Source organism: Strix aluco, chromosome 26 (assembly GCF_031877795.1).
Source record: "Strix aluco isolate bStrAlu1 chromosome 26, bStrAlu1.hap1, whole genome shotgun sequence".
NCBI lineage: Eukaryota > Metazoa > Chordata > Aves > Strigiformes > Strigidae > Strix > Strix aluco.
In genome coordinates, this window is record NC_133956.1 from 6,060,101 (window position 1) to 6,088,080 (window position 27,980).

A 27,980-nucleotide genomic window follows, 5' to 3' on the forward strand; every position below is an offset into this window, starting at 1 on the left:
TCCCTACATCAAAGAATTGCTGCTCATTTCTCCTCTGCATTGGGAAAAAATAAGCAATGTCTGGAGCAGCATTAAGCATAGTTGTGTTAGTAGGTTCTCAGCCTGTATTGGAGAGACTCACATCAGTAAATCAGCTCAGAGAAGAAAAAACAGTATAACAGTAGCATATTAAAAAGAGTCTTTTATCAGTCTCAAAACCAGCATTGATAGCGCCATCGTCTGACTTATTAACAGGCTTGGGACAGCTGTGTTCAGTTTGTGTTGGCCAAATCATCTAACATTTCAGAAAACCAAAACCACTTCCCGTCTAGAACTCAGCCCCTGACCTGGCTGGAAACTCACAATAAATCTATACATTTTATCAGATTTCAGGGGGTTTTTGAGCCAGGCTTTCACCGGGAACTATTCTGGACAGAAAACACTGTATGAAGCAGAAGGATCGTCTGGCTTGCTAATAGCCATGAACATCAGGTTCATTTAGAAGATCAGGTGTGTACCTGAACGCTCGACCCCTCATACACATTGAAACAAACCCCATCTCTGCAAGAGATGTGTCGAGCATACTTGAGCTGCTTCAGCTGTATTATCAAAGTCAATTAAACCAAGAAGCTTAGGAAATGCTTAACCCTGCTGCAGTAACTAAATAGCCAAGAGCATTATTAAAGGGAATTTAATTAGAGGTATAATTTGAACCATTTAAAGAGATGGAAAAGGATTTTTAACACAATTTAGTTAGATCACATTGAGGAACCCTCTTCTGGTTTAGAAGCCAAGTGAATTGCCAGGATATAGCGGTATTTTGGGCAGACCCAGTTAACCGGCTTTTGGCCAATCCTGGCCAGTGGAAGGCAGCCTGGTGAAGATGTCCCAGTGCTGTGATGGTTGTCACACACCATCTCAGCACCTACAGACCCTGATGAGGAATCTTAAGGGAATGACTGTGCTTTCAAATACCTTCCTAAATGAACAAGGAGAGAAGCTCCACCCAGGTAGCCCACCTTGTGGCCTCCTCCAGACCTGGCTTTGAGCAAGGTGGGCAGGTAGCTGGTGAGAAATGAGAAGCAGCCAGTTTCAGCACCCAGCCTGGCCTTCAGGGCTATGACCAAGAGGGCTGACAGGTGATGTCTGCAAGGTACTGTAGCCTATTGATTATTCATATTTCAAAGAATGTTTTATCTCTCCACCTAATTAAGCAAGAGACTGGACCTTGATGCAAGGAGCTGGGCTCCTCACATGCTTCTGCAAGTTTTTCTGGTTGAATTTTGGGTTGGTCTCTTGCTCTTTGGTTACAGTTAAACAATTGCCAGACTTAGGGTAAGAAAAATTATTTTCTGCTTGAAAAATTTGAGGGATTTGTACTTTTGTGAGTGGTTTTAAGCACGTTTAAAAGCACTGGAGACATTAAGATGTCATTGTGGTACACCCTTCCAGACTTCATGTCTGTTGTTGAGTATCCTGGTTTGCAGAACAAGGGAGGTGAAGCACAAAGGGAGTCATCACTCCTCTTCAGTGATGAGAAAACCAGATCAAAAGTATGACCTACAACACTATCTTCATCTCTATATACATAAATACACATCCAGTGAAAAGAGCATGGGGCAGCACTGAAATTTCTTATTTATATTTTGGCAAATCTTCCATTGAAACTTGTTGTTTTGTTTTGTTTCAGAGCAGAAGAAAGACCCCAGGCTGTGGTCCACACTGCGAATGATGCTGGAATAGTTATTACTGAGCAAATTACACTTTCATACTGAGTTGTTTTAAAAAGCAGACAATGACCCAAAAACATTAGCAGATGCTAAATTCCAGATATCTTTCATCTGTCATCAGCAACACTACTGACCAACATCTACAGAGACTGACCTCTGCAATCAGACTTAGTCATGAATGTGCCACAGAAAGCAGGATCTTTATCACTGGTCATAATGTACAAGAGGAAGGAACAAGCTAGATTTTTAGATGAAATTGCCAGGTTGGCTGTTAGAAATACCATCTTTTCCTTTGCAAGCAGCACACACATGAGATAACATCAGCCTCAGGCCAAAGTACCACTTTTGATAACTAATTTTTTTAGAAAACAAACTATTGCTCCCTTGTGACATACTCCAGACAGCAAGGACAACATTGTTCAGAAATCAGACAGCAAAGTATGGAAGCTATTAACAATTTTTTTAATTGAAACTCATCTTTCAAGTCACACTAAAAGCAAAAAAATGCAAACACTCAGGTATAAAATGGCAGGGCAATACTGTGACAATTCCAGCATGTTGTATATTCTGGAGTACACACTATTAATCATCATCATAAGCAGACAGGATGAGCGCTGCATTGTAGTTAATTTGAAATCTTCATTCTTTTCTTGATCCCTTTCCCATAGGGTCCTCATTAAAAGATGCTTGTTAGCATAGCTTCAGGGTTGGACTATCTCAGTGAAAAGGTTTTTGCCCATTTTCCCCCCATTCCACTTCCTATATGTCTCAGCTGCTGAGTTACAAGTTAGACAGATGAGAAACAGCATCTTGCTGGCATAAAGCAAGCCTGACAAGGGATTCAGACCAGTGCTTACACTTCACATTAGCCAGATGCCAGAGGCCAGTGATGGGAACCTCTGGTGCCTGGTGCCAAGTTCATCAAAATTAGCACTGCAGATTGGTAGTACCAAGTCAAAACTGCCAGTGTAGAACAAGGCACAAACTCCAGCGATTCACCATCACTCTTGTAGGCTCATAAAATGAGCTGGATTGTAATAAGCATGATACTGCTATAAAGTAAGGACTTCTCTGTGAGGCTGACTATCTGACAGAAGGGGTAAGAGGCACCAACAGCAATACAAATGTTGTCTTCTCTCCATGAGCTTAGATTGCTACATAGGGAGGTGGGGATTCCTTGGAAGGCAACTCTAAGGCTTCCTCATATGATGGCAGCACAGCCTGAAAGAGAAGACCATCAGTTATGCTCAGGGGATCACATGAAGGGCTTCAAGTGGATTTGATCTTGAATGTGTTTCCCTACCTAGTGCAAAGCAGGGTAAAAGAACCACGTGGGCTGTCAGACATAAAGGGCAGAAATCCACAAGAGTTAGCAGTCAGCAGCACTTCATAACCACGTTGCTGTCAGTCCCACCTTCCTTCTCCCAAAGCGTGGTTACAATAAATGGACCAAGGCTCTTTAATGTCCAGAATATAAGCCTCATTGCCTAAGCAAAGAAGCTAGGCTCAGATCACTGCAGAGGGCCATGATGCATGCACAGCAGGGACATACACAGCCGGCAAGACAAGGCTAATCAAGTTTCAACAAGACAAATGCCTACACTTAGCATTTCATACTCTTCCTCTTTACTTCTCTTTACAGTATCTCTTATTTTTGGAAGGTCCTCAATATCTTTCCATTGTGTCAGAGCAGCGGGACGCTACTACCAAAGAGATCATCAGTAATCTAAGGAAGGACACTGACATTCATTATTTAGCAAACTGTTAAGATGAAGGGCAATGTGCCAAACCTCTCAGACATTGATCTAGTGAAAATGAAGACAAACTTAATTTTAAACAAGGGTAGCACTATTAAGCACAGAAACCAAAGTTCAACTGAAATTAAAAACACATCTCTGGATCAGAGAATAAAAGTGATAGAGTCTCCTTTATCTGCTTTGCCTGAAGCCTGAGTTTCAGCTTCCTTGCAGATACCATTGGCTTTGAAAGATTTTATACAAAAGTAAAGTTAAAGGAACATAATATAATTGGAAACTGATTATTAGTATCTGATAATGCACATTTGAAGGGTTGAACTATCTCTCAGACCACCAAAGAAGCAAAAGTAAGCATCATCATGCATCTCATCAGTCTAAACCACTTGTTTTCATGGTGTAAATCTGAAGCAGTCTTTACTCACCTTTTCAACTGCTTGTGGGTCGACTTTAACCTCCTCTCTCTTGCTGGCTTTAATATACTTAAAGCAGCTCAGGACACATTTGAACATATAGGCCTGCAAAGGAAAGGGAAGTCTGCCATTGCATTGCAAGTCAACAAGAGCATTTCCACTTTTGTCATCAGCCTGCTATTGTCCTACTCTCTTCTCTGGAGGTAGAAACTTGGGACCATGTGTCCCATGGCCTTAAATCAGTCTCTCTTGATCCTTCACTAGAAAGGTGACAACTTCATCTATTTGGAACGATGCACTGGTGTAGGAAGTCAATAGGACTAGTAATACCATTAAATATAAAGCACGTGCTTAAGACCTCTGGGGGCACAATGTCATTCAGCAGGAAAGGAAAGCATGTCTTCCATGTTATTCTTCTGAGCAGGTTACAAAGTTTGGATGTCTCAGAAAAGCACCTTGGGCACAACATCCACCTCCCAGAGATCCAAGGCTCCCTGGTCAACTAGGGCTGACCTGAAAGGTCAGCTCATTCAACAAAATCCTACACTTGTAATAGTTACACTTTTCTGACAAGACCGGCTTGCACCTCTCAGAGTTACAAGATGCAATAAATAGAGCTTTTCTGAGAAAAATGGATCGATTGATGGATTGTGGCACAAGAAAATAAGCAAGGCCTGTGAAACATACCATATTAAATAAATATTTTCACTACTCTGTGCAGCGAGGCGAAGTCGTGTGCCTCTTATTTTTATTGGCATAAGAGTCTGCTTTAAAAACAGTTGGCATTTTCAAGGGAACATAGGGAGTTATATGCCCTGAGAACAAGCCATGTAGCTTAGGATTTCCTAGAACAATGAAGACTGTTTGTCTTGACACAAAGCCAAGACAAAGAACGAGAACAAGGAATGAAGTATCTGAGTTGAAGGAATCCTTCTCTCAAACAAAATTCCAGAGATGAGGAGGTAAATCCAAACTTTGTCCACCTTTAGGGAATACTGTAAAAACCTTCCCTCTCCCAAAAGCCTCTTCTTGCAGAAAGCAAACATGCAAGACACTGAAGCCATCATATAAACTGTACAAAAACCCCCACTCATCCATGAAAGAAACCCCAATAAATTAAAAAAATAATAATTATACAACAAAAAATTCTTTCTTTGATTTTGTTTCTGGAAGAGTTTGCTGCAGTGCCAACCCAGTATCTGCACCGAATTCAATGAACTTGACTTCAGTGAAGACTGCTGCAAGCAATAGCAGGTTTGAGCAGAATACATTAGCACACATAGCTTATGTGAAGGCAGCTTGTGACCTTGGGATCATCCCATTACTGGCTAACTCAAAACACTCTAAAGTCACTGTAGGATACCCTTCTCCACACTGAACTGAAGAGGGAAAACTTCTCTGGCAGCTGTTGACATAAGAAGTGGATGGAAAACTTGTCCTAGAGGTCAGGAAACGAGCTACTTCAGAAGTAATTATGTTAAAACCTTTCTTTCATTTCCCATCAGAAATGTTTTATTCCCCTTGATTTCTGCATTCTTATGACCGTGGTGGTGGAGGGCGATGACTTTATGATACTGAGGTGAGATAAAGATTACTTGTGGATACACAGATCAGCAAGGGAGACTGCTCCAATGGCGCCATGGACTCATCACCCCTTCACTCACTCTGCCCTGGGAATACTTGGCATCACTTAGACTTGAACAGCTGATGATATCACCACTGGGGCTCTACAAGTAAACATACAATAAGCCACCACACTTGTAACCAGCTGTGAAGTCGCATGGAGAGACTTCCATGTGCAACAGGACATGCTCCCTGCGTGGTGGTGTTACATGAGAGAAATGAGGGAGAGGAGCGTTTCCATCCCCCTAGCACTGTCAGAGAAATCTTTCCTGCTCAAAGGGTGAGCAAAGTCTTGCAGGTCTCATATGAGGTCACTGGCAGAGGTGTTCAGTGGGGCAGGTGCCCCATCTCTTCTCCGTCTGACAGACCACCTTTCAGCTGAATTATGCTACAGTGTGGGATGCAGATAACGATTTGGGGACAGTAATTGCAAGTTGGCAAGCAAACAGCACCGGATACACAGAAACAACATTTTAGTGTAAGAGCAATAAATGCTTGTGATGGGTCATTAAGCCAGTCAATTTATGCAAAAAGATCCTGGGCTAGTCCAGTATATTTGGATGCTACCTTGGTGTGGGCATTCAGTGAATTGAAACCAATGTGCCCTAAATTGGCCAAATGGCCTTTTTAGGTCTAAAATATTTCATTTTGTGGCCATGTGCCTCATCAGATCTTTATCACTTGGAAGGAATTCTCTCATGAAAATGATTTTGCTACACATGGAAGCAGGGAGGGATTGTCACTACGTTTAAAGGATGGGGTTCCTAATGACTTGTTTGGGGGAGTTTAGCAGACCAAGGAGTACTTGTGCCTGTCCATTTGGGTTTTTTTTAATTATCCTCCCTCCATCCCTTCTCCTACAAACTGCAGTGCAAGAAGTCATTGCAAGTTAAGCAGTCTTGTGGCTAACCCTGTAGAAAATTCAAATCAAGCAATTTGCCAGGTCAGTGAGATTTCTGCTGAGGACCCACACTGTCAGCTGGGTTTCAGGGTTATCTCCACTCCTATTGCGCAGTTTATGCAAATATTAAAAGATATGCTAAAGTCATGCCTGCAGTGCAATCGTACAAGACACTCCACTCCACACTGGCTTGCCTGGCCACCTGGGAAGAGTCTGAATAAAAAATGTTTTTCCAACTATCAAGTAGCATTTTTCACTGTGACAGAATCTGCTGAAGTACCTGGAAAGATCTGGTTTTCTTAGCTGGTCTGAAACCCCTCAGTGAAAAACATGTTCTCTGATTCACTGAAGCAAGAAGAATAGAAACCATCTCACAGTGGAGTTTTCTGAGATGTAAGCAGGATTTAGCAGCTCACGGGTTTTAATTACATTTCAGGGTATCAGTGTGCATAACTCCGCTTACATCAGTGCAGATACAGCGACTTACCCAAGTAGAAGATCTAACTTGCTGCTTAATGATCTAATTTATTTTGGCACACAATAGCAGAAGAGTTTCCTATATTTGTTTTCAAACAACTTATCCTTCTAGAGATGAATGGGCAGTAATAGTTTCTGGATATGAGAGATTTTGCTTTATAACTCACATCTGCAGAAGCATAAAACCAGTGATTTGAATATTAGACCCACCTCAGACACAACGCTGAGGCACAGCTCCTATTATGCCCAAGGAGAGACCAACAAGATTTTCCAAAGCCCTTGGAGAAGTAAAACCAATTCCTCCCATCTCCCACCCAAGAGAGCTTCATTTCAGCCTCACCAGACCCTGCAGCCACTTACCTTCAGGAAGAGGACAGCAATGAATGCAATGGTGAAGGTGACCACCACTTTGGCATATTCCTCTGTTGGTAACTTCTCCAGTGTTGGCAAAAAGCCCTGTGAAAAGAGGGAGAGGGTCTCAGACATAAATGCCTGCTCCCTCTACTAGGTCACACAAAATGGTGGAGATCTTCTCAGCCTGCCCCTCAGACAGGTGGGACAGGCCACCTTCCTTTCTTCATCAGAAGGAGTACAGGGATATTTTTTTCTTCCTGCTGTTTATACTCTTTTGGCAAAGATTTTCAGAAGACTATTTAAATGAGAACTAAAAGTATGACTGTTTAATAAAGATGAAAAGTTGATGCATTTTCAATGCAGGCAGGCAGGCTTTATCCAAATCATTTTGCTCTGAAATTTGCATCCGTAAGATTCTTACAAGAAAAAAAAAGGTGTACTTTTAAGAAACACATGCATAAGCAAGCTGTCAGTCAAGAACATGGTGTTGGTGAGAACATATGGAAAATCATCTTTTGTCATCAAACAGAGCAGTTCTGGGTATACCGTAGAGATCAGAGAAAGTTTACTGTGTGTTAACAGCCACCGATAGAAACTTCATAGGGGTTCACAGCATGAAAAATCAGCTGAGCTTGCTCATAACATACCCTGTTGTCTGAAGACTTGAGGCTGAGGTAGGTGGGGACCTCCATGTAAGAGCTACAGAGAGTGAGAATACTCAGGCAGAAGTCCAGCAGCTGCAGAGCCAGGAAAGGGATCTTTGAGTGTCCCTGCTGCAAGAAGGGCAGGAAACGGGAATTTGGTTATGATTGCAAGATTGCATTACTTCTATAGATTTTCCACATTTTACACAGGGACGGTGCTTTGTTCACATTGACAGCCTAAGCTATTTAATTCACTTATACTAGCCAAAACGATGAGCAAACCATCTTGTTGGGCTGATTTACGCAAGCTCTACAGAAGAGGTCTCTAGCTGGAGCAGTGATATTCCTAGCTTATCTCCAGCAAACCCTTCCTTTCCTAGCATGGGCACGTCCATAACGACCTCCCCAAAGCCATGAAACAGAAAATAAAATCAACAGGAACATTCCCAGACGTGGAAAACTAAACAATGGCCCAGCTGTCCCTAGTCATCCTTACGCACCCTTTAGCCCCCAAGGATTGCATCCTGTCTCCAGCCAGTACAAAAACTACCTCGCCATGACGAACCATAGCCCAAGATAATGATCCTCTATTCCTACATTACGCATTGGTCTCCATCTCATAAAGAACAGAGAAGACCACCCCAGAAGTGAGGTGTTACCTACTGTGTGACTAAGGGAAGACACAGAAGCAATCACTGGGACTTGCATGTAGGAACAGAACATTGTGAGGAGGCTGAGGAGAAAGTCGATGACTTGTAGAGCAAGGAACGGGATCAGGAGACGTTCCCTCTTCTGAGAAAGAAAAGCAATGCCAGTTATTTCTCCTCTGAATGGGACAATAGTACCAGCTATCAATACCTGAAAGGGCATATATTAAGGTACTCCAAGAACAAATACTTTCCTGGAATTTCTGCATCTAATTCCACATACAGTGGTTACAATCAATTCAGAAACAATGAAAAGCATCAACATTGATTTTTTTTTCACCCCCTTTGAAAGTTTCTGTGAATTTTCACTGTGCAACATTGCCACTTGATCCCATCAGAGCTGTCATTCAGCTGTCCCCAAAGTTTAACAGTACAGAGAAAGCTCGGTTCCCACACCAGTGCATGGTCATTTCTTATTCTGAAATAGGAAATGAATCCCCAGTGTATCCTCTCCAGATACTGACTTGCAAAAGAGCAAGGAAATGAGGCAATAAAACAACATTTCCAAATCATAACATTTCCATTCCTTAACAGAAAAAATAGTCTTGATGGAAATGTCACCCAGATCTGGTAAATCTGGCCGTTAGCAGCCTTGCAGATGGGCCTGAGACTGAAAACCAGCCACCTTCCCCTTCTGTAAAAGAGCGGAGATATTTCTTTGCTTTTTTTATCATACTTCAGCACTTTCAGTCCTTTAGTCCCCTCTTCTAATACCCCCTAACTCAGAGAGGCCTCAGCCAGCAGCTAAATGTCATTTGGGGAGAACATACCTTCACCACACCAAGGAGGAGGTTGAAGCTGATGACAAAGAGCATGATGATCAACAGGAAACTGGTGATGACATCAGCTAAAAGTAATAAAAGTAATTACTACATAACTAAAATCTGGAGCCTAATGTTGCAATTCAGTCATACCTCTAAGGAAGGATTGAAGTGTGATAACTTGGCAGAAAGAATTGTATATGTGGGGGAATTAAAGTCATACAGCTGGAAAGTAACGCTCTTTTCCTTTTCAACATCCACTTTTTCATCTGCCTTTGAAGCTTCTGTTTCTTTAGCCATCAGGTTGAGCAAGCCATCAGCTCAGGCACATGGGAGCCAAAAGCCTTTATTGCCTGGACTGATATTTTAAATATCCTGGGCTACAATATTAAGGTAAAATGAAGTAGAAAAAAAAAGGCACGGTGCTTTTAGCTAATGATTAATAAGTCTGAGTTGGAAATTATTTTGAGACTCAAAGACAGACAAAGTAACCAACAGTGAAATCTGGTGAAAAATCTGCAAGATTTGCAAGCAGACAAGAAGCATGAGTTTTAACCACCCACTGCTGGTATGAACCACAGAGTTTCAGGGAGAAGTATCTCACCTCCACTCTCTGTAGCTGTAGGATGCAACATACACATTAAAAATAAATGTGTGAGGAGAAAAACATGAGACAGTTCTACCTACAGGGCTGAAGGTAATCTTTGTCAGCAGTTTTGCATGCAGGAAGGTCACCTCTTACATACACGTAGCTTCCTAATGAACAGTTCCCAGGAAGCAATTTTCCCTCTTGGTGTTGCAGCCTGCCCTGATGATGACTACCAAAGCCTTGCTTGCACTGTACACTACACACATTTGGTCTTCATAGCAGTCTAGACAGTGTGAGGTTCTTTGTAAAACTGGTTTGCTTCTTAAAAAAAAAACCAAAACCCAACCAAAAGGGAGCTCGCTCCAAAGGCTACTCCCTTTATCTGCCTCCGCATAATGCACAGTCTTTCGCAGTGTCTCCTCCAACTCACTCTCTGATTTCTTTGCTATTGCTTCACCTGAGTTTAAAATAGCAACAGTCTGTTTGGGGTCTCCAGCTCCCAAGGGCTTGAACAAAAGGTTTCATTTTACTAGGAAAGAGCCAAAGTTTTAACTTTTCTGACTTTTTAAAGCAACAGATCCTTTCTGTAGGTTTGTTTCTCAAACATCAGAAATGTTAGATAACTGGTTTGCTTTCCCCCTGCCAGCTGCCCAATTTATTTCACGACTATTAAATAAATCTAGTGCCTAACTCTATTTTTTCCATTACCCTTTTCACTTGCTTTCATAAAGAAATCTAGAAATCGTGCTTTAGCCTGTTGGATCCTTAATATGTTCCAGCTGCTCTGAAATCCTTCACTGCTCCGTATTACCCATTTTTTCCCCATGAAAATGCCCCTCCATCTCCCCCAGCTTTGAGTGTTTGCCTATAGCTTTGGTACCACATTACACTTTTGGTGGGTGGGGGAATATTTCAGTGCTTGGGTATACACCAAAGTGTCCTTAAGTCACTTCCTAGCTTTGCTCACAATAGAATAAAATAATTTACAAAGCTGTTGAGGCAGAGAAACCCATCCCTCTTTTTCAGGCAGGTAACACCAACACTGTTGTTTACAGAAACAAAACTTTTGCGTCGGAGCAGTCACAGCTATATCATAATTTGGCCAGTTACTCTGAGGGAGCAAATGCAAACAGTCAGCCTAAGTCAAAGGGAGAGCCATGCTGGAGAAGGGCAGACCTCCCACCCAGTGCTGCCCATGACATCTGGCAGGAGATGGGCACCCATTAGGTGCAGGGGCCATAGCATATGCAAACTGTCAAGTGCTGCCTCCAGGCTCTGCTAAGCAATGTGGGTGTGGATGAATGCCAGTTGAAGAACGGACCAAAGACAGTACTGAGAAGCACTGGAGCCTTTCCAGGGTTGTAGAGGACCTGCCTGACAGCTGGGCTGAGCCACATCTGGCAGCACGGGCAGGTGGCACTAACGGCAACACTCCTCACATCTTTACTCTGCTAGCAGAGAGTGCACTGTATTTCATTTAAATGCATTGTTACAAAAGATATTTTAACTTCTCATACTCTCTTCTCAAGAATTAGCAACACACTTGAGCCTCCTCTAGAAATGAGATTTGCTGATGAGGAACCTTTAGTCTGAAAAGAAGCTCTGACCAGTACTTCTTTCCCCGAGGATGAGAAGCCTCTTCCTTTCTGGGGCTCAAAGGGAAAAACCCGTTGAGGAGGCTGCATCCCTCAAAGAAGCAAAAATAGCTTATCTCAAGAGAGGGAGCAGCACTACATGAGCTGCTGCACGTGAAGGTGTCAGACATTCCAGACCTAAGGGAGTGATCAAAAGTATCCAACAAATATCCAACATCAGGAAAAGAGTTTTGATGGCACAAAACAAGAAAACAACTTTTACTTATAACCTGATAAAAAAAACCAAATGCAGGATCTGTTGACCATGAAGTAATGAAAATTGAAACACGGAAGAGGAAGGAGTCTTAGGAAACAGCAAAGAAAGAAAACGCACATCCATCAAACCCCACATGAGAACAGAGAGGGCAATGGAGAAAGGGCTCTACTGCAGAAGAGGCTGCTCACAGCTCTGCAGCTCACAGGGGTCATGGGAAGAGCCTAAGCTCCAAGGCAGAAAACCAAACCCACCTTTCAGAAGCAGGAGAGTAGAGACAAGGCTGTGATCTGGTGCACACAGAAGCAAAGATTAACACGAGAACAACATAAACTCAAAACAAAAAAGAGCTTAACGAAGATGACAGTCTCAGCCTTTGTAGGAACAGCCATAAAAGGAGGTAGTCCTAGTCCCATTAAACCCCAAACTGCCTGAAGCCATTTTCCCTCATTTTCCTCCCAGACCCAACCACCAGAAGTTTGCCCCAGAGAGGATTTATCTCTTTAGCATGGTGTTTCCTTGGATGCAAGACAGCTGTTTTTTTCTGCCTCTTTCTACATGGTCTCATGCTCCGGCTCCCTTGGCAGGCTCGCTAATTAATTGGGCAACTGGCCGTTGCTTCTGCAGGCTAATTGCCAGCAGAACCCAGCTGAATTTTCCAAGTGGAACCTAGATCAAAAAACCCCTAAACAAAACAACAAAAAACCAAAAAGCCTGCAACCCTACAGGCACAAAGGGATGGAAAGAAAAGGAAAACCAAGAGAAAACACGGTCTGCCTCCTATTTGTTCGCAGCACATCCTTTCTGCTGGCAGCAGATCTTTCCGTTCCAGGGACGTTTTAGTACCAACAGATTTGATCTCAGTAATCAAAGATTTTACTTAAACAAAATTACTTCTTCCTTTGTGGGAGCACATCTAGCAGATGGGCTAAAGGAGTCACCCCCTTAGATAGTCATAGCTGCTGGCTCTTAGCCCTGCCTGTGCAAGCCCTCCATGAGATGGGAATGTTATAGAGAGGCCAAATGCCACCTGAATGCTTTGCAAGGCTGGCAGAGTAGCAAGTTACCTTCCAGACCCAGCAGTAGATCCCTGGGGATCCCTGGGGTTTGAGGCACTTGCAGCCACAGCAGACCCTAGAGACCAGATTAGTGTGACTAACAGGCTCTTTCCATGCCCAGCATCTGTTGTCCAAAAATATAAGACGTTAATTTTTAAGTCTCTTCAGTATTTCCCTTCATGCTTAGTTGGCCTTTGTAGGATGAATGTTTGTCTCTTTCATACTTATTTAGGAATTTTGAACCAAGCTTGAGCACCTGTATAATCTCAACCACAGGAGTATCATTCCACAGTTTTCCCCTCTGTTCCTCCTGCATGTTCATCTGGGTGTCTGTCTCAGGAATAACCTGTTTTCCTCTACAGCACCTTAAAAAGCATCAGAGGATTCAGAGAATAACAGGGTTTGTCCCTGCAGAAGGTGTGTTGTCTCTTTGAGGGCTGTTATTGCAAGACAAGAGGCAATTGTTACAATAAAGAAAATGCCAGATAAAAGAAAGAAAAATCCTACAATAAGTGATGCAGTCTTGAACAGGGCTGCAGAGAGGTTGTGGAATTCTAATTTTGAGGAATCTGCAAACCTCATCCGGACAAAGCCCTGGGCAAGCTCCCCCAACTTTGGCGTCAACCCTGTTTCAAGCAGGAGGTTGGACTGGAGACCTCCAAGGATCCACCTTACTTCTGCTCTGATTTGATGGTTACAAAATCAGGCAGGGAAGATATGTTGCTCCTCACCAAGCCTGCTTCACTCCTACAGCCCTAGAATGTCTTACCTACAAGAATATTTCAGTTCCACAGCCACCTCCATGCTGGCAGTGGTACTTTATTGCTGGCAGAGTGTGGTGAGAGCTTGCCCCCTTTGAGGTGCATCTTTTTCCAAAAGCATACAGGAATAAACAGCAGCAACAAATAAATAAATATGCTCTTTCTTATACTTTTCCTTACTCAAATTCTCTGAGACTACCTGAGTGTCCTAGACATCCCAGGGAATTTAATGAGAAGGAATATATATGTGCTGTGAAGTAAATGCTGTTCTCCTTGGGGAGGTGGTGTAACCAGAACGGGGGCATACGACAGAACCTCGTAGAGCTGCACTAGATATTTGTAATGCTAGCAGGCAGTACCAAAAAACCCCACCCATCCAACAGGAAGAGAGAGCATTTATTTGCCAAATGTCTATTTTTTATTAATTTCACATCAGGGTTTTTGCCCTGAATGTAGCCAGGAGCAGCGTTGAATGAGTCCTAATATTTCCCATGAATGCAGAGAAACCCCTTTCTATTTTATGGCCCAATAAACTGGCATGGGAAATACAAACAGGGCTCATAAAGCTGTGGTTTAACAGTCGTGTTCACAGATTGTCAAGGACGGCAGTGTCTGATTCCGTGTTGCTGATAAGCTGCAGAGAGATGTTTCTGGACAGCCACATTCGAAGGATGGGCAGGACCAGCAAGGGAAAGAGGCCTCCCAGTCCCTTTAGCTGGATCCGCTTTTCATCAGAGAAGGAGGGAGAGTTTTCTGCATAGGAAACGGTATGCATAGGATATGGCATGTGCTGTGCACACAGGTCTTCAGACATAACTGAGGTATTTTTCTTGGCTGACTGGACAGAAATTGAAACAACTTTTCCAGTTGTACTTTGTCCACAGCCTCGATTTTTATAGTCATTAATGAAAAATAAAAGTGATTAACACTCAGACTGTATAAAGGCATGAATTGAAGACATCCTAAAGATCTGACCCATGGCAAGCAGTGGGGTGTAATCTTTTCAGGGTAGAAAACCATTCCTGTTAGAACTGGTAAGGAGTTTTTAATTGAAATGTTTTTTGGGGGATTGCTTTTTGGTTTTATTTTTTCCAGCAGGAAAAGCTAGTCTGCCAAAGCTCATATGCTTTCAGGAATGAAGCACTGCCAAGAAGACTTTTGCTAGGAAGGCTTCCGAGCTCCAGGATGAGATTTCTAATAGACTGGAAATGGGGGAGGCTGCATGGGAAATGCACATCCAAATTTCTGCTGTATGTGAAACAGAGCATAGAGATGTGAACCTAATTCTTCCAAATTGCAACTGAATGCCTCAAATCACAACACAGAAAAGTTTGTCGCCTGTTCCCTCTGCCCAGACAAATTAATCTTGTTTTATTTCTTAAATATTAGTTAGATAGTACGTTTAGATAGACTTTAGATTAGCCAGCATCCTGTCACTGACCCCACTAGGGGTGGGAAAATCATCTTCAAGGCTCCCAAAGACAAAGAGGAACCTGGATCTTCTTTCCATTTTAATCCAACATTTTCAGCAGGTCTTATATTAACTTATTGGTTAACTTTCACCAAAAAGCAAATTTCAGAGGAGTTGCTCTCACTCCTGTGCTGCCTGTGGCATCTTGTAAGCCAAGACAGCAAGGAGTAGCAGGCTGCAAGGGACAGAGCATCCCTCTTCTGAGGGCAGCTGACCCACTCACCCTTCCCATTATCCTGGCCGTCGCAAAAACCTACAAGAATCACAACTCTCCCTCCCCTCCCTGACCTGTGGAAGTTGAAGGCCATTCCACACCCTCTTTGTAAGGCAGTAAAACATACTGCTGAGAAATCTTGAGAGCTCTGATTCCTTATGAAGAACTCCTATATGTTTTTTTCCTACTGTATCATGTGAAAAGCATTTTCCCATAAATCTTGCCTTGTTTATATTCTTAGGCTATGACTAGGGCGTTAACATTATATATTCTGAGACGTGATTTAATCTGGCAGGATCTACAAATAGAGCAGCAGATGCTGAGGGCATCGGCAGAACCTCTCCCCAAATTGTTCTCCAACTCTTCCATCTGGGTTTTGAAGTCAAATTGAACTTTTTGTACTGCTTTGCTGTATTGCTTCCCTGCTAGTTTCTGGAAATAGAAGGGTTGCACTGTGTTTATTCCAGCTATAATCAGAAAACACAATCTCCCAAGCAGACCCCTTTGAAATTCTTGGGAACAGAAGCCAAGTGGAAGTGCTGGGGATTTCATTATGAAATGTTCCTTTTTGTGTAGGAGGCCGTGGAAGAGGGGGGAGGGGGAAGACCTGTCATTTTGATTGTGTGGGAAGAGGGGGGGTTGTTAAAAATGGGGCCAGTTTCACTCGGAACAGTTCTATTCTTAAAGAAACCCCTTCAGATTTGCGGAAATGGATGTCTTACTTAGAAAGCATATAATGGTTTCGTATGGAAATTATCTGAAAAATCCATCTCAAAGATTAGTTTCTTTTTTTTTAAAGAATATTTTACTTAGATACTTGAAGAAAAGTAAAAATTATTGGCCTGAGATGATCTTTCTGCAAAAAAATTATGGAAAACAATTGTCATTTTTACATAACTGTGGGAAAGTATTCTGATCTGCAAGTACCATGCTCAGTTTTCAGCAGTTCAGATCACTGTGTTAGTCAGAATGCATGTGCATACTCCACTTGAAATATTTCCAACTACGCCCACGTCCAAGCCAGGTACATCAAAATGAAACAAAAGAAAAAAAACAACAGAAAAAAACAAACCCAAAAAAGGGAGGAAGACTTTAAGGTCATCACATTTGCATCATGTTCTTCTGTAAAATTAAAACTAGAAACATATATTACAGAAATGGAAAACTGGATTCTCCTACCTATGTTGTGCTGATCCCAGCTACCCGGAAAGCAGCCAGGTGTTAGAGCCCATTTGGGGTATTGCATGTTGCCCTGATGGGTAAGCTCTGCAGAAAGCATTTTCCAAAGCAGTCATCACGCAAGTCCACATTGGGCGTTGAGTTGAGCCACAGCTGCAGAGGGACCTCTGTGGACCACAGCTAAACAAAGTAGCCTCCAACCCACCCAGACTGGACTAATTCAGAAATAATGCCCCGTGTGAAAGATGTGAACCATGGCAGCAAACCCTTGCTTGGTGGCCTATTAGCAGGACTCACCCAAATTTCCATTTTCCACTCACTGTTGATGCCTTTCAAAACAGCCTTGGTAGATCACAGTGGTTCCTCCTAAAACCCAGCTGGGCTCTTTTGAAAAATGTGAACCCATCTGTTAGCAATAACTTCGCCCAGACAGTGACTGTGCCTGTTTTGGTGCTTTCCACTATGTCTGACTCCTACCCGGGGACAAGTGAGTCTGGGATGTGCAGGAATCTGCTGTACTTGGTTTCCTTTTCCTCCACTATACAGGGGCAGTCTCTGTGCATGCTTGCAGCCTGGGGAAGGACACACTGGAAAAGCAGGGAACAGGCAAGCCCTTGCTGCTGTGACTTGCATTTTTCTCTGACTGTGAGCCTTCTCTGGAGGGAGACACAATGCAGGGTGTGGGAGCCTGGTTTCCGTCTTTCTGCACACAGCGGAGAAGGGTTATCTCAACTTGTGGTTTTATGCTGAAAAGTGACTAAGAAAAGGAGAAATCACCCTGTGTTTGTTGCTTCCAAACAGCTTCACGCAGAATTAGCCTGGTTATGTAATATTTGAGGTTTGAGGAGTTATTTTCTTTTAAATGGCACTCCACATGATGTATCTGCCAGGTCTCTGAAAGCTAAGCTAGATCCTTCCAAGCTCAAGCCGTAAGAATTTAATCAGCTGTGATAAATGTGATGCTTGTGACTATTTGAGGGATATGAAACAGCCTGGCTGCTTCTTCCAGGCATCCAATGTTCTGCAAAAAACACCGGGGGGTGGGAAAATCTAGGAATGGGGGCCAAAGGGGCAGGGGAGAAAGGGAGGTGGGCTGGTGTGGCTCTCTGAAGTGCCTTCAGCTGTGAGTAGGAGACACCTGCATGGCATAGGGGATGATGAGAAGAGGATGGGTCCATGGCATAGAAGGCAGGGTGTTGGTAGCAATGTCAAGTGGCTTATGCACGCATGGGACGTAGTGTAGGGCTGTGATTTCTCCCCACTCCGGGACCCCAAGGTCACTGGCCAGACTAGACCTATTGAGGAGCTGGTCAGACACTGCAGTGTTTTCTTAGAAAATGCCCAACATGTGAAGGAAGTCAACAGTGTGTGTAAGGCTGAGATGATCTACAGGTAGTGAAAAGAGAAGGGGAAACCGGGATTGTCAGATCAATGCAAAGTGTACTGCAGAGGGAGTGGGAAGGCTGAAGGAGAATGAGGGTAATGGAGAGTTTGGGCTGAGGGTCTGATCCACTGAAATAAAGACAATTTGTCTGGGCTCCACACTGGTCCCCAAAAAGCCAACACATCCATGCTCTAAATCAAAATCCAAATCTTTAGAGCCTCAATTTTGTCTCTGGGTCTGAGCTTTTGACCCATCTACTCTGAAAACCAGTTTCCACTTTTTCTTTGATGAAAAAGAAAGGGACCAATGCAGGACCTTGGGCTCCTTTGCAACCTCACAGACCCTTGCTGCTTTCCAGGATCCCAGTGACCTACCAATTCTGTAGTAATCCTTGTCCAGGTCTTTGCAAAAGCCTTTCCCACCTGCCACCTCCAGGGAGTACTCAATCAGCAGCAAAACGCTCATAACCTAGAAGAACAAAAGCAAAAGACACAATTCAGTGGGCCTTGGGCCAATTTCCTATCAACAGATTTGTTTCCAGAGAGCACGCAATGGCCACAGTCCTCATGCAGGAGGGGTCTCCAAGTGAGACAGTCATGAAGGGTTTAAAATCCTGTACAAAGAAATATTGAGGCAAAAGTTATCAGTTTATTAATAGTGTGGGTTTAACTGTCTTTTTCTGCCAGCTTCTGAAGGAGGATGGAGAAATTATGAAGTTAATGAGCTTTATTCCAACATTTTTATCCAGAAAGTCCTGGATTTACATTTTAAAGTTGCATTTTGGTTCAGAATTGAGCTAAATGTAACAATAGTGTTTTAAAGTACAAAAAGAAACACAAAAAGAATAAAGATCTCTCTGTAAGTCTAGCTATTCTACTTCGTTGACAAAAATATCATTTTCCTTCTTTTATTTACTTTGAGAAAAGTCTCCAGATGTGCTTTTTTCACATTGAACTAAAGTGATTTTCTCCAAGTTTCCAAACTGGACTATCAAACCCCAGACTCCAGGGTTCATTCCATTCTGAGTTTAGCAATCCGTGAGATGGAATGAGGTCTAGAGCTGTGGTCTCAGTTTTAGCACTGAACTTCTATATCCAAACAGTGATGATCTGCAGAGAAAAACCAATTTCTAATCCCCACATTAGGAAGAGCTCCTGTTGCATGTGGGGCACTGGGCAGTCAGGGGCTGCAGAAGACCTCCATAAGGCTGGAGACCTCAGCATGGAGCACCTCAGCCAGCAGGTCCAGGGTATTTTTGCGCAAGTAAAACCAGGAAATGAGTAGCCACAAAGCCAGACAACCCGTCACATCCCTCCTGGGGACAATCCCACCCTGCCAGTGTGTACACGCATGCCAAGGTGACCAAACTTGTTGCAAACAAGTCCAAGGCCACAATGGAACATCTAGTCACTGCCCACACTGTTGTCAGAGCAAATAAGATCTCTTGGGGTAAGGGACAACTATGATGTCATTTATTGCTCCTTCATCACCTTTCTGACTGTTTCAGCATTGTTTCAGCAAGGTGGCACATTTCTGACTGCACCATGCATCTCATCTTGTTCATCATTTTAGTCCTTGTTCTCTGATATCTGCTGTCCTCCACCATGCTTTGTTGTCATTTCTTCTGAATTTTTAGGCTGTAGCAAGCTGTAGCACAGCGTGGTCTGCCACTCCTATACGTACAGGTGCACTTTCCAAAAGCAGGATTATTTTAGATATTTTAAAATTGGCTTCACAGCACGGGTGGCTGGAGAGGAAGCCCGCTGCTACGTTTCCCAAGGATGCAGGAAACACGGGCTTGTCACCCTGCAGCTGCGTCTCACTGTCTGGACAAGCTCTCTGACCCTTCTGCTGTTGTGCAAAGAACTGCTTCTTCTTCTCTGCCTGAGCTTTACCCCTGTCTGGGAGGATCACTTGCCACAACAACAGGGCACAGCCGGAGAGCAGAGAGGAGGAGTCAGGCCAGGAGAAATGCACAGACCATCATGCCCTGTGCATTTTTAACTCAGAGGAGTGGGAGCTGAGTCTGTAGGAGAGGAAATCCTGGCACGTGCAAAAAGTGGAGAAACCCTGTGCCAACACGACTCTCCATCTTCACCCCACCAACGCTGGGTCCAGCATTGGGAGCACCCATTCTGCGGACTACCAGGGACAGGAGCCATCAATGAAAGTACCATCAGCAACAAAGAGGTTGTTGTGAAGAGGTGAATGAGAGAAGCCATTTTATCTGGATGGCACAACCTCTGTCTGTGAGTCATCTGAACAGTGAGGCAGGATGCAAGTTTGTATCTGCCACCAAGATCAATACAAGCTGGGGTACCGTAGGGCTGAAACAACTTTTTCGCAATAGCTATAGCAGCCTTTCATTTCAACAACTGCTTAAAGAAGTGATGCAGGCAAGGAGGAACCGGAACGGTTGTGGTCTGCACTCGTGTTTGCAAACTGTGTATGGGAAACAGCACAAAGCCAGCAACTGGAGGGAAATGAGGCAAACCTGTTAAGTGAGCAGAAGAGACAATATTTTTCATCTTTTGCAGAGCAATGGCTGGAGGTGCAATAGGAGATCCAGACAGAGTTCAGGCAGGAGTAACGTACAGTCAGGTGTGCTAGGGCTGACATTTCAAGCAAACAAAACAAAGAAGCATGGAAAGAAAGGCTTTGCATTGCCCCAGAAATGGGGAAGCCTGGCTGGGAGGGATGGCCTGCAGCAGAGACAGGAACTGAACGCAGACTCTCCCACAGTCTCTGCACTAGCTGCAGAAGTCCTAGAAACTATTTTCAAAAACAAATTAATCAGCTTTCTGTGCCACCAGCTGCAAGTACAGTTTCCAGAAGAGCTCTAGTTTGCTTCTAGAGTGAGCGTCCACCAAGCCACACTCCTGCTGCCGTGAGGACTGGGACCCTGTGTCCTGCCACAAGCCTTCCCTCTGAATTTCACACAGAGTCTGAGTTGGAAGGAAGGATGTGTCATGTTTTCTGCTGGCCTGTCTGCAGGTTGTTCACCACCTACATGAGACACATTGCTTTTTTTTTGTTTTTGCCATGCAGTAAATGAACTTTGCAATTTGTTCGTGAGGCTGATAAGAAAAGGAGAAATATCTAGATCTCATTACATGGAGGCATAAGAAAGTTAATATAAATTCAGTTTAATGTAACAGCATTTAAAGTCCCATGGAAACACTGAACCTTGTCAAGGATGAAATTGCATTGATCTGAAGTTTCTTTACACCTGATGGTCTCCCCTGGGATGTGAAGGATCTCTTAACTAACCAGACATGGAGATCACACGTTGACTTCAAGTGCCTTAACTTGTCTGAGAGGTTTCATGTACATGCTCCCGAAGAGATTTCACTTCCCTTATTGCTACTGTTGGTCAAACCCCTCAAATGTCAACATGGGAAATACAGGAAGAAATTGCTTTTTCAGGTTTCTGTTAAATGGAGTCCTGAACAAAATGGATAACCTGAGCCCTAAATATCAGTTTCATTCCTGAAAGACAAGTGAGTGAAAGCAGGACATCACATCCCAAATGGATTTACAGCCAGAACAGAGCCAGAAACTAAACTTCATTATGAAGAACCATCTCTAATGTCTATCAAAGATGGGAACATTAGAGCAAAAGAGAGTCTGGTTTCCTTGCAGGTGTTGAAATAAGCCACACAACGAGACCAACTGCAGTCACATAAAATAAGTACATGTCAGATAGAAAACCCAAGTCCAACCTGAAAGTTTTAAGGAGAAGACTTTTAAAGTGAAAGTTGGTTTAAACTTTTCATTTAAAAGGGCTTTTGCATAGAAAGAATGAGCCACTGAACTGCAATGAGATAAAACAGACAATGATGGGCCTTTCCCTTTGCTCTCCATTACAAGTGCTGTGTGAGGACGAGGATACCTCTCCATCACCTGACTTTCTGACACGCTGCTGCTTGGCATGTGACAATCGCATTTATTCCTCTAGAGAATATACATACAAGGTGATGAAAACTCTACAGTGGGCTGCTCGCCTCGATTTGAGAAGACGGTAGAGGAAGATTGATGTGGTGTCTGCCCAGCACTCTTTGCTCCGCAGGGCTGTATGTATTCCCACTCAAGATTCACCCTTCAGCTCCAGAAGAAACCAAAATGTTCCTGTTTCAGACAGACAGGACTGCTCAGACAAGCATCCAGTTCCTTTTCTTATTGCTATGTCACGACAGGAGAGAGGCAGGCTTAAAATAGGAAATTTCACCTCCTGGCACTCAATTTGCAGCTCGCTTGGTGTGCTGCAACCTCCCAGCCCTTCCACCAGCCAGCCCTTCTTATTTTATCTCCTACAGCTGCAACTTTTGGAGGACACCTCTCATCTTGTTGCTGCCTCTGTTTAAAAGGAGTACTTCAAATTTCTTGGTAAAAGATCTGTAACACTGGCAAATCAAGTGACTTAGACAAATAGTGTAGGACTGAGGTAGAGACAGTTGTTAAATCAAGGCAGCTAAATTGGGGGTGTCTTGCAAGGCAGAATCTTAACATGGTGCACGCAGCCCCCATTCCCTGGTGAATAATGTTGCTGCAGCTGCAGTAGGGTTAAACTGCTGTTAGAGGTTGTGTCATGTGTCATTTTTTTCTGAAATATGTGCAGCTTGACTAGTCTCCAAATAATTTATCTTTATGCACATGGCCTTGGTGTGATGGCTGCTCCTTTTTTTTTTTTTTCACACTGAGTGTTTCTGCAAGAAGAGCTTGAAGCCATAATGAACAGGGGTCACTGGGGACAGTGACATGCTGCTCCAACAGTACATTGGGGTGCTGTGAAGGTTTCTGACAGCGGCGCATGCAAGCAGGTGACACCCAGCACTTTGAAGGCACCACATATAAATGCTGTACTTTCAGAGCTTCACCTTTTCCTACTAATTTAAAAGTGGTTACTGTGGCAGGGTAGGATGAAGTGAAGAGTGTTTTTACTCCCATTTGGTTTCCTTTCAAAACATTTTGTCTTTTCCTTCCTGCTGCCTCCTTCCCCCCCTCTTGTTTGTGCAACAGAGATGCTCCAGGAGGATGAGGGAGCAGCACTGGGTCTGCTGAACATCTCAGCCACAGCCTGGTGAAAGTGCAATGAATCACAGCTCTGTACCAACACGAGTCATGTCCAGATGAGCACTGGACCTGGGGAAGGTCCCAGAGTTGAGACTCTGCTCCCTGAGTTAAAGACATGTTGAAGAGAAGAGCTCATCCGTGACTGAGTCCAGAGCAAGGTACAGACACGCTGCTTTCTAAGACATTTGGCTCTAATCGAGGACTAGTAGCAAATGAACTGCAGGTTTTCTACCCATGCTGTATGCGTAGAAGCAACTTTCCAGCCTTGTTCTTGAAGCTAATGTCAAATAACTTGAGGTCTGTTCACGCCTGGGAGGAGCTGATGAGCAGGACAGATTCCTCCTTGCTTTCTTTGAAAGAGACCTGCAAGTCACCTCACAACACCCAGTGAAACTTTGCTAATCACACAACTCTGTCCACTCCTTGTTCCCCTCCTTCTCCTTCCCCATTTGTTTGAGAATGCCTACGATTTATTTCAACTGTCTATGGAGAGATCAGCAATGAGACAAATCTAATTTATAGGAGGACAAGACATCACTACAAAGCCTGATAGCTTGTGTTTGATGGCATTACTATCACCCAGCATCACTACAATTCATCACTAGGACCCACAGCAATAATTTATACTGATACAAACCAACAGTATTGATGTAGCAAATCATCCAAGTCGCTGCCAAGTTATAAATCCCTTTTTCTTTTTCCCTCCCTCTGCCCAGCTGCAGCTACACGATCAAAAAGGTGGAGAAGAGGTAGAGAAAAAAATGGTTGCTATTCTGTGTTATCTCTTAAAGAAGTAAGACATGACAACCTTCTCTGAAAAATAAACTCTTTTCCATGGGGATCCATGTAAAAAAAAACCCAATGAGATGACACAGTAGGTACAGACACAGGGGGACTCACATGGATTTGGGGGGTTACAGGCTCTGGTATTGCAGTGATGGTCACTGTCAGGAACCAGCAGCAACAGGGTTGAAAAGCTGAGGGCTCCAGCTGCCCCTGCCCATTCCCCGTATCCTTTAGTGCCTCAGCCCCAGCCTTCAAGAGCATCTCTGGTTCCTTAGTCTAAACCAAGTTGCATGTTGCTAATGCTCCCTGGCGCCACATGCCCTACACTGATCTTGTACATCATTGCTTGTGCATATCTTATTGTAATCACTGTTCTGGTTTTGCAGTGATGTGCCACAAAGTTTCAGAGAGTGACCCCAAACCCTCCTGACCACCAGCCACATCCAGCTGGTCACTGCAATGGTGGTTGAACTGCGCAAGAGCTGCCATTTAGAGACATGGGGCTGCTTCCTCCTCAGGCAGCCCTGGCACTGGGGACTACCAATGTGGGCAGAGGGAGAGCAGAGCAAGGCCCCAGCTGGGGCTCTGCAGCAGCCACTCCAAAAGCATGGTGAGATCCCATGCTGAGTTCATGCTGCTTGTGATCTGTCACCAATCTGCTCCAGGAGGGGCTGACCCCAAGCCAGGCAGCATTGCTTGGCTTCAGAGTCCAGGATCAGTCCTTTACCCTCTTTTAGTTGGCAGTGCAGAGAATCTAAGTGCTTCGCCACAGATATCTGTCCTTTTATTTATATAGGATAAAGTATAAACTACAACTAAGTAAACCACACATAATTTCTGATTTGAACCACGTGTCCACTGCTAACAGTTAGGGAAGGGGTAACATTCACAGCAGTAAAAAAAGACTGTGTATGAAGCAGCTTCTGCTCGAAGAGAGCCCGGTTACACTAGAATTTGTCAAACATGGAAAAGAAATGATTGAAAAGGAAATGTGAGCAGAACAGAGCTAGTAAACATGATAGTTTTCATGTAACCTCAAGCTCAAGAAGTCTCTGACGTACTGACTGCGGAGGATGCACAGGGCGGGGATCACTTGGTACCTGTCCTGTTTCCAATACCACCTTCTCTAAGCAGCCACTTCTGGCTGCTGTTGGAGACAGGCTGGGAGGCTGCTGGACTTTGGCACTGACTCAGGACATCTGTCTTATGACTTCTGCCTTTGTCATTTCGCAAAGAAAAGCAGCTTCTCTTGCCCGCCCTCAGTGGACCTTTGAAACTCTTCTGCAAACTTTCCCATGAGCACTGTGAAGGCTCATTCCAAGGGTCTCTGCCTTTTGCTGTTCAGAACTCACCTGGTGTCTTCAACTGACCCTTAAAACTTTTTTGAAATAACACATCTTTCATATGATGTCACTGGTAATTAAATTTTCCCTGTTAGCCACTGGCACCAAAAGGTGGTGTCTCATTCTCCTCCATCACACACTGGTGCGAATCAGGAATCTCTGTCATTGTTAGTGGCATCATGGTGAAAAACTTATGAGAAAAATATGCATCAGCCCAAAGTGTTTGCTGACTTCTGAGAAAGACAAAAGAGGCCTTTTTATGATTCACCCTCCCAGCTAGGAAAAAATTCATTTTTTGTATCCATGTTTCACCACTGATAACAGATAGCTCACACTGCATGGAGTGCTTGTAGCTCTCTGGAGAAAATGTGTTGTAGTTCTCTGTCTTGTGTTTCCCACCTTTGCACAGAGCTTCAATTTTGCCAGCTCCTCTTCAGATCTTGGCAGTACTTCCTAACAGGGTCCCATTTCTAAACAGTTCGTGACCATCCCTCTGTGATGGCTATATGTTTAATTGGCTGTCAGAAATTGCTTGTGCTCTGCTGCAAACTCTCAGCTTTGATGTTTCAATTTTTGTGTCTTGGGGTCATGAGAATGCACAAGAAATGCAGCAATTTCTTTTTCTTTTAAGCAGTGAGATTATAAGCTTTGAGACTGTGGCAAAAGAGAAGTAGCTTGCCCAGGGTGTAATATAGATGCTCAAAAAGCAGAAGGCAAAAAAAGTTTTAAAATTGCATGATTCTTTTAACCAATCTCATAATATTTAGATGATTAAAATATGGCATGGAAATGCCACTACAGCTCCTGGCTTTCAAGTAATGCCAGGGGAAAGCTGTCGGCAGTTACATTGCATGAAGATGCGGTGTAGACCCAAGTTTCTCTGCTCTCCTGCTCTGAGCTGGCATGGGACCATCTCCTGCCTCAAAGCAGGTTGATACAGAGATGTTGTGCTGTGCCCAAGCACAGCCACCCTCCTCACTCGCTGCCTTCAGCAACACAGAGTACTGCTGACTCCTGACATGTTTATAAAATCCTACCATTCACTGAATGCTTTCCCTTTATCTTACTATCCAAAAGCTAAGCTGATCAGCTGAGCTGATCTCCAGATTTCTTTGCCTTTCATTTCATGAGTTGAATCCTCCACCAGTGTATTCAGGCATGGCATCATGGAAGTCAAACCCATTAAACCAGCACGTCAGACCGCTGCCTTGGCTTTGTGTGCGTGTGGAGGGGGCTGTGGTGCAGTGAGGATTTGCCCAAGCAGCTTGGGTTGCTCCTGATGCCCTGGGAAAGCAGACTGGTGCTGCAGGGGGACCGTGGCGTGTCCCTCCCATGGGTGGCTCGGCTGCCACAGCTGCCATGCCCAGCACATATTTGCAGGCTACAGCTCCCCTCGCTCCACTTCCCCTGTGCAAGGAGTGGGTTAAGAGCCCCCGTTAACCGTTATCACCCTGCAGCCTCCCAACCCCTGACTGTGCACACTGAGCGCCACAGATGGGATTATTTTAAGTGCCCCCGCTGTGAGAGAAACCACATCCTCAGTATGACTTAAAGCCACCGGAAAGCATCTCTGTGCAACCAGGTGGCATGGAAGAAATGTCCCTCCAGGCTCTGCTGCCTCTGCACCCACCCCTGAGCAGTTATGCCAGCTGCCTGGCAGCTGAACACAACCACAGATCCAAACGGAAACCAAAACGGTGCATATAGTGTCTAACTGGCCATAGAGAGAGGAATGAGGCAGCTTTGCCCACCTGCCATTTGCTTGCTTGGGGCCCAAATCCCTCCTCCCTCCAGCGACCCAGAATTTCAGCACTGCCACAGTTTCCATTGCCCATGTGCTGCCCAGTTTCTAACCGACAGGTCCAGGTAGCCCTCACCAAGCTACACACCCCTGCATGGGTAAGAGCTCCTGCATTAAGCTGCAAGGGAAAAGCAGGTGGCAGAGTGAGTTTCCATGAGCTCCAATTGGTGGTCCCAGGGAAAAAATAGGAAGAGTTAAAAACCCCTCCCAGTACAATAAGTTTCTTCCTGCCCTCCAGTTCTCTCCCCCCCCACACCTTCTCCTCCTTTGTCCACCCCTCTTAAATCATTGTTTTTTCTCTTTTAGGAACACAGAAAAGTCAGCAGTCAGGAAACCGCGTGATCTGCAATGATTACACCTTCTGCAAAGAGCACACCTTCGCGTCTCTTTTCTTGTCTCCCTCTCCCCGTCCCCCCTTTCAGTCCTGTAACTCACCATGTGGAAGATCCCTAGAGCGACTGTGGCTGTCTTGATGTTGAAGAAGCAACATTTGGGGGGCACAGTGGTCGTTTGGGCAGTCATTTTCTGATCCCTCTTGCACAGCTGTGAGTTAATGAGGTTGAACTTGCAGCAACCGCCCCACTGAAAAGCCAAGCGAGCAGTGCAGCTCGACTTCCTTCCTGGTCTATAAATGTGTTAAGTCATCTACAAAGTCACATGAGATCTTTGGTTTCTCAATAATACAGAAAGAAAAATTGTGTTGCTTTTCTAACAGATCTTTAACTGCTTGCACATCCCAGGTGGCAAATGTAAGCACAAATGCTGCTTCGGGCAGGTGGGGTCCAGCGGGTGAGTGTACAGGGAGAGGAGGCATCTGAAGCAGGGTGCAGCTTTGTCCTACAAAAATCAGCAGAAACAAAAGCAGGGGGCCAAGAATTTCACCTTAAACTTGACCCACTGTTTTTGCAGTGAGGCATCCAAATTCCTCTGTTTGAAGCCGCTTATTCCTTGCCAGCAAAGTCACCATTCCTTGGAAGTGCTCCTGGGAGCTGACACTTGAACAGCCTGGCCTCTGGGACCACAGGGGTGGTGGACTCCAAGGGTCAGGATTGTTGGCTGAGAGATCTGGAGATTTGCTCCCAGGTCCTCACACAGCTGATGTGATTTATGTTGGTCAGCTCCTGGAAAAG

General features: G+C 44.2%; 1 protein-coding gene across 1 annotated transcript; it reads right to left on the reverse strand.

Annotated features, from left to right (window-relative positions):
* Positions 1 to 2,148: 2,148 nt before the first annotated feature.
* Positions 2,149 to 27,462, reverse strand: LAPTM5 (lysosomal protein transmembrane 5). Its single transcript, XM_074850811.1, has 8 exons — positions 27,286 to 27,462; positions 18,222 to 18,315; positions 9,353 to 9,429; positions 8,539 to 8,667; positions 7,879 to 8,004; positions 7,238 to 7,333; positions 3,889 to 3,981; positions 2,149 to 2,930 (listed from the first exon to the last, which is right to left on the reverse strand). The coding sequence occupies exons 1-8, from the start codon at positions 27,370 to 27,372 to the stop codon at positions 2,856 to 2,858; spliced, it is 777 nt and encodes a 258-aa protein (XP_074706912.1). The 5' UTR covers positions 27,373 to 27,462; the 3' UTR covers positions 2,149 to 2,855.
* Positions 27,463 to 27,980: the final 518 nt, after the last annotated feature.

Coding starts and splice junctions, on each gene's coding strand:
- LAPTM5 (XM_074850811.1), bottom strand. CDS start 27,372: ATGACTGCCCAAACGACCACTGTGCCCCCCAAATGTTGCTTCTTCAAC. Junction 18,316..27,285: donor CTCTAGGGATCTTCCACATG/GTGAGTTACAGG, acceptor TTGTTCTTCTAG/GTTATGAGCGTTTTGCTGCT. Junction 9,430..18,221: donor CAAGGATTACTACAGAATTG/GTAGGTCACTGG, acceptor TATTACTTTTAG/CTGATGTCATCACCAGTTTC.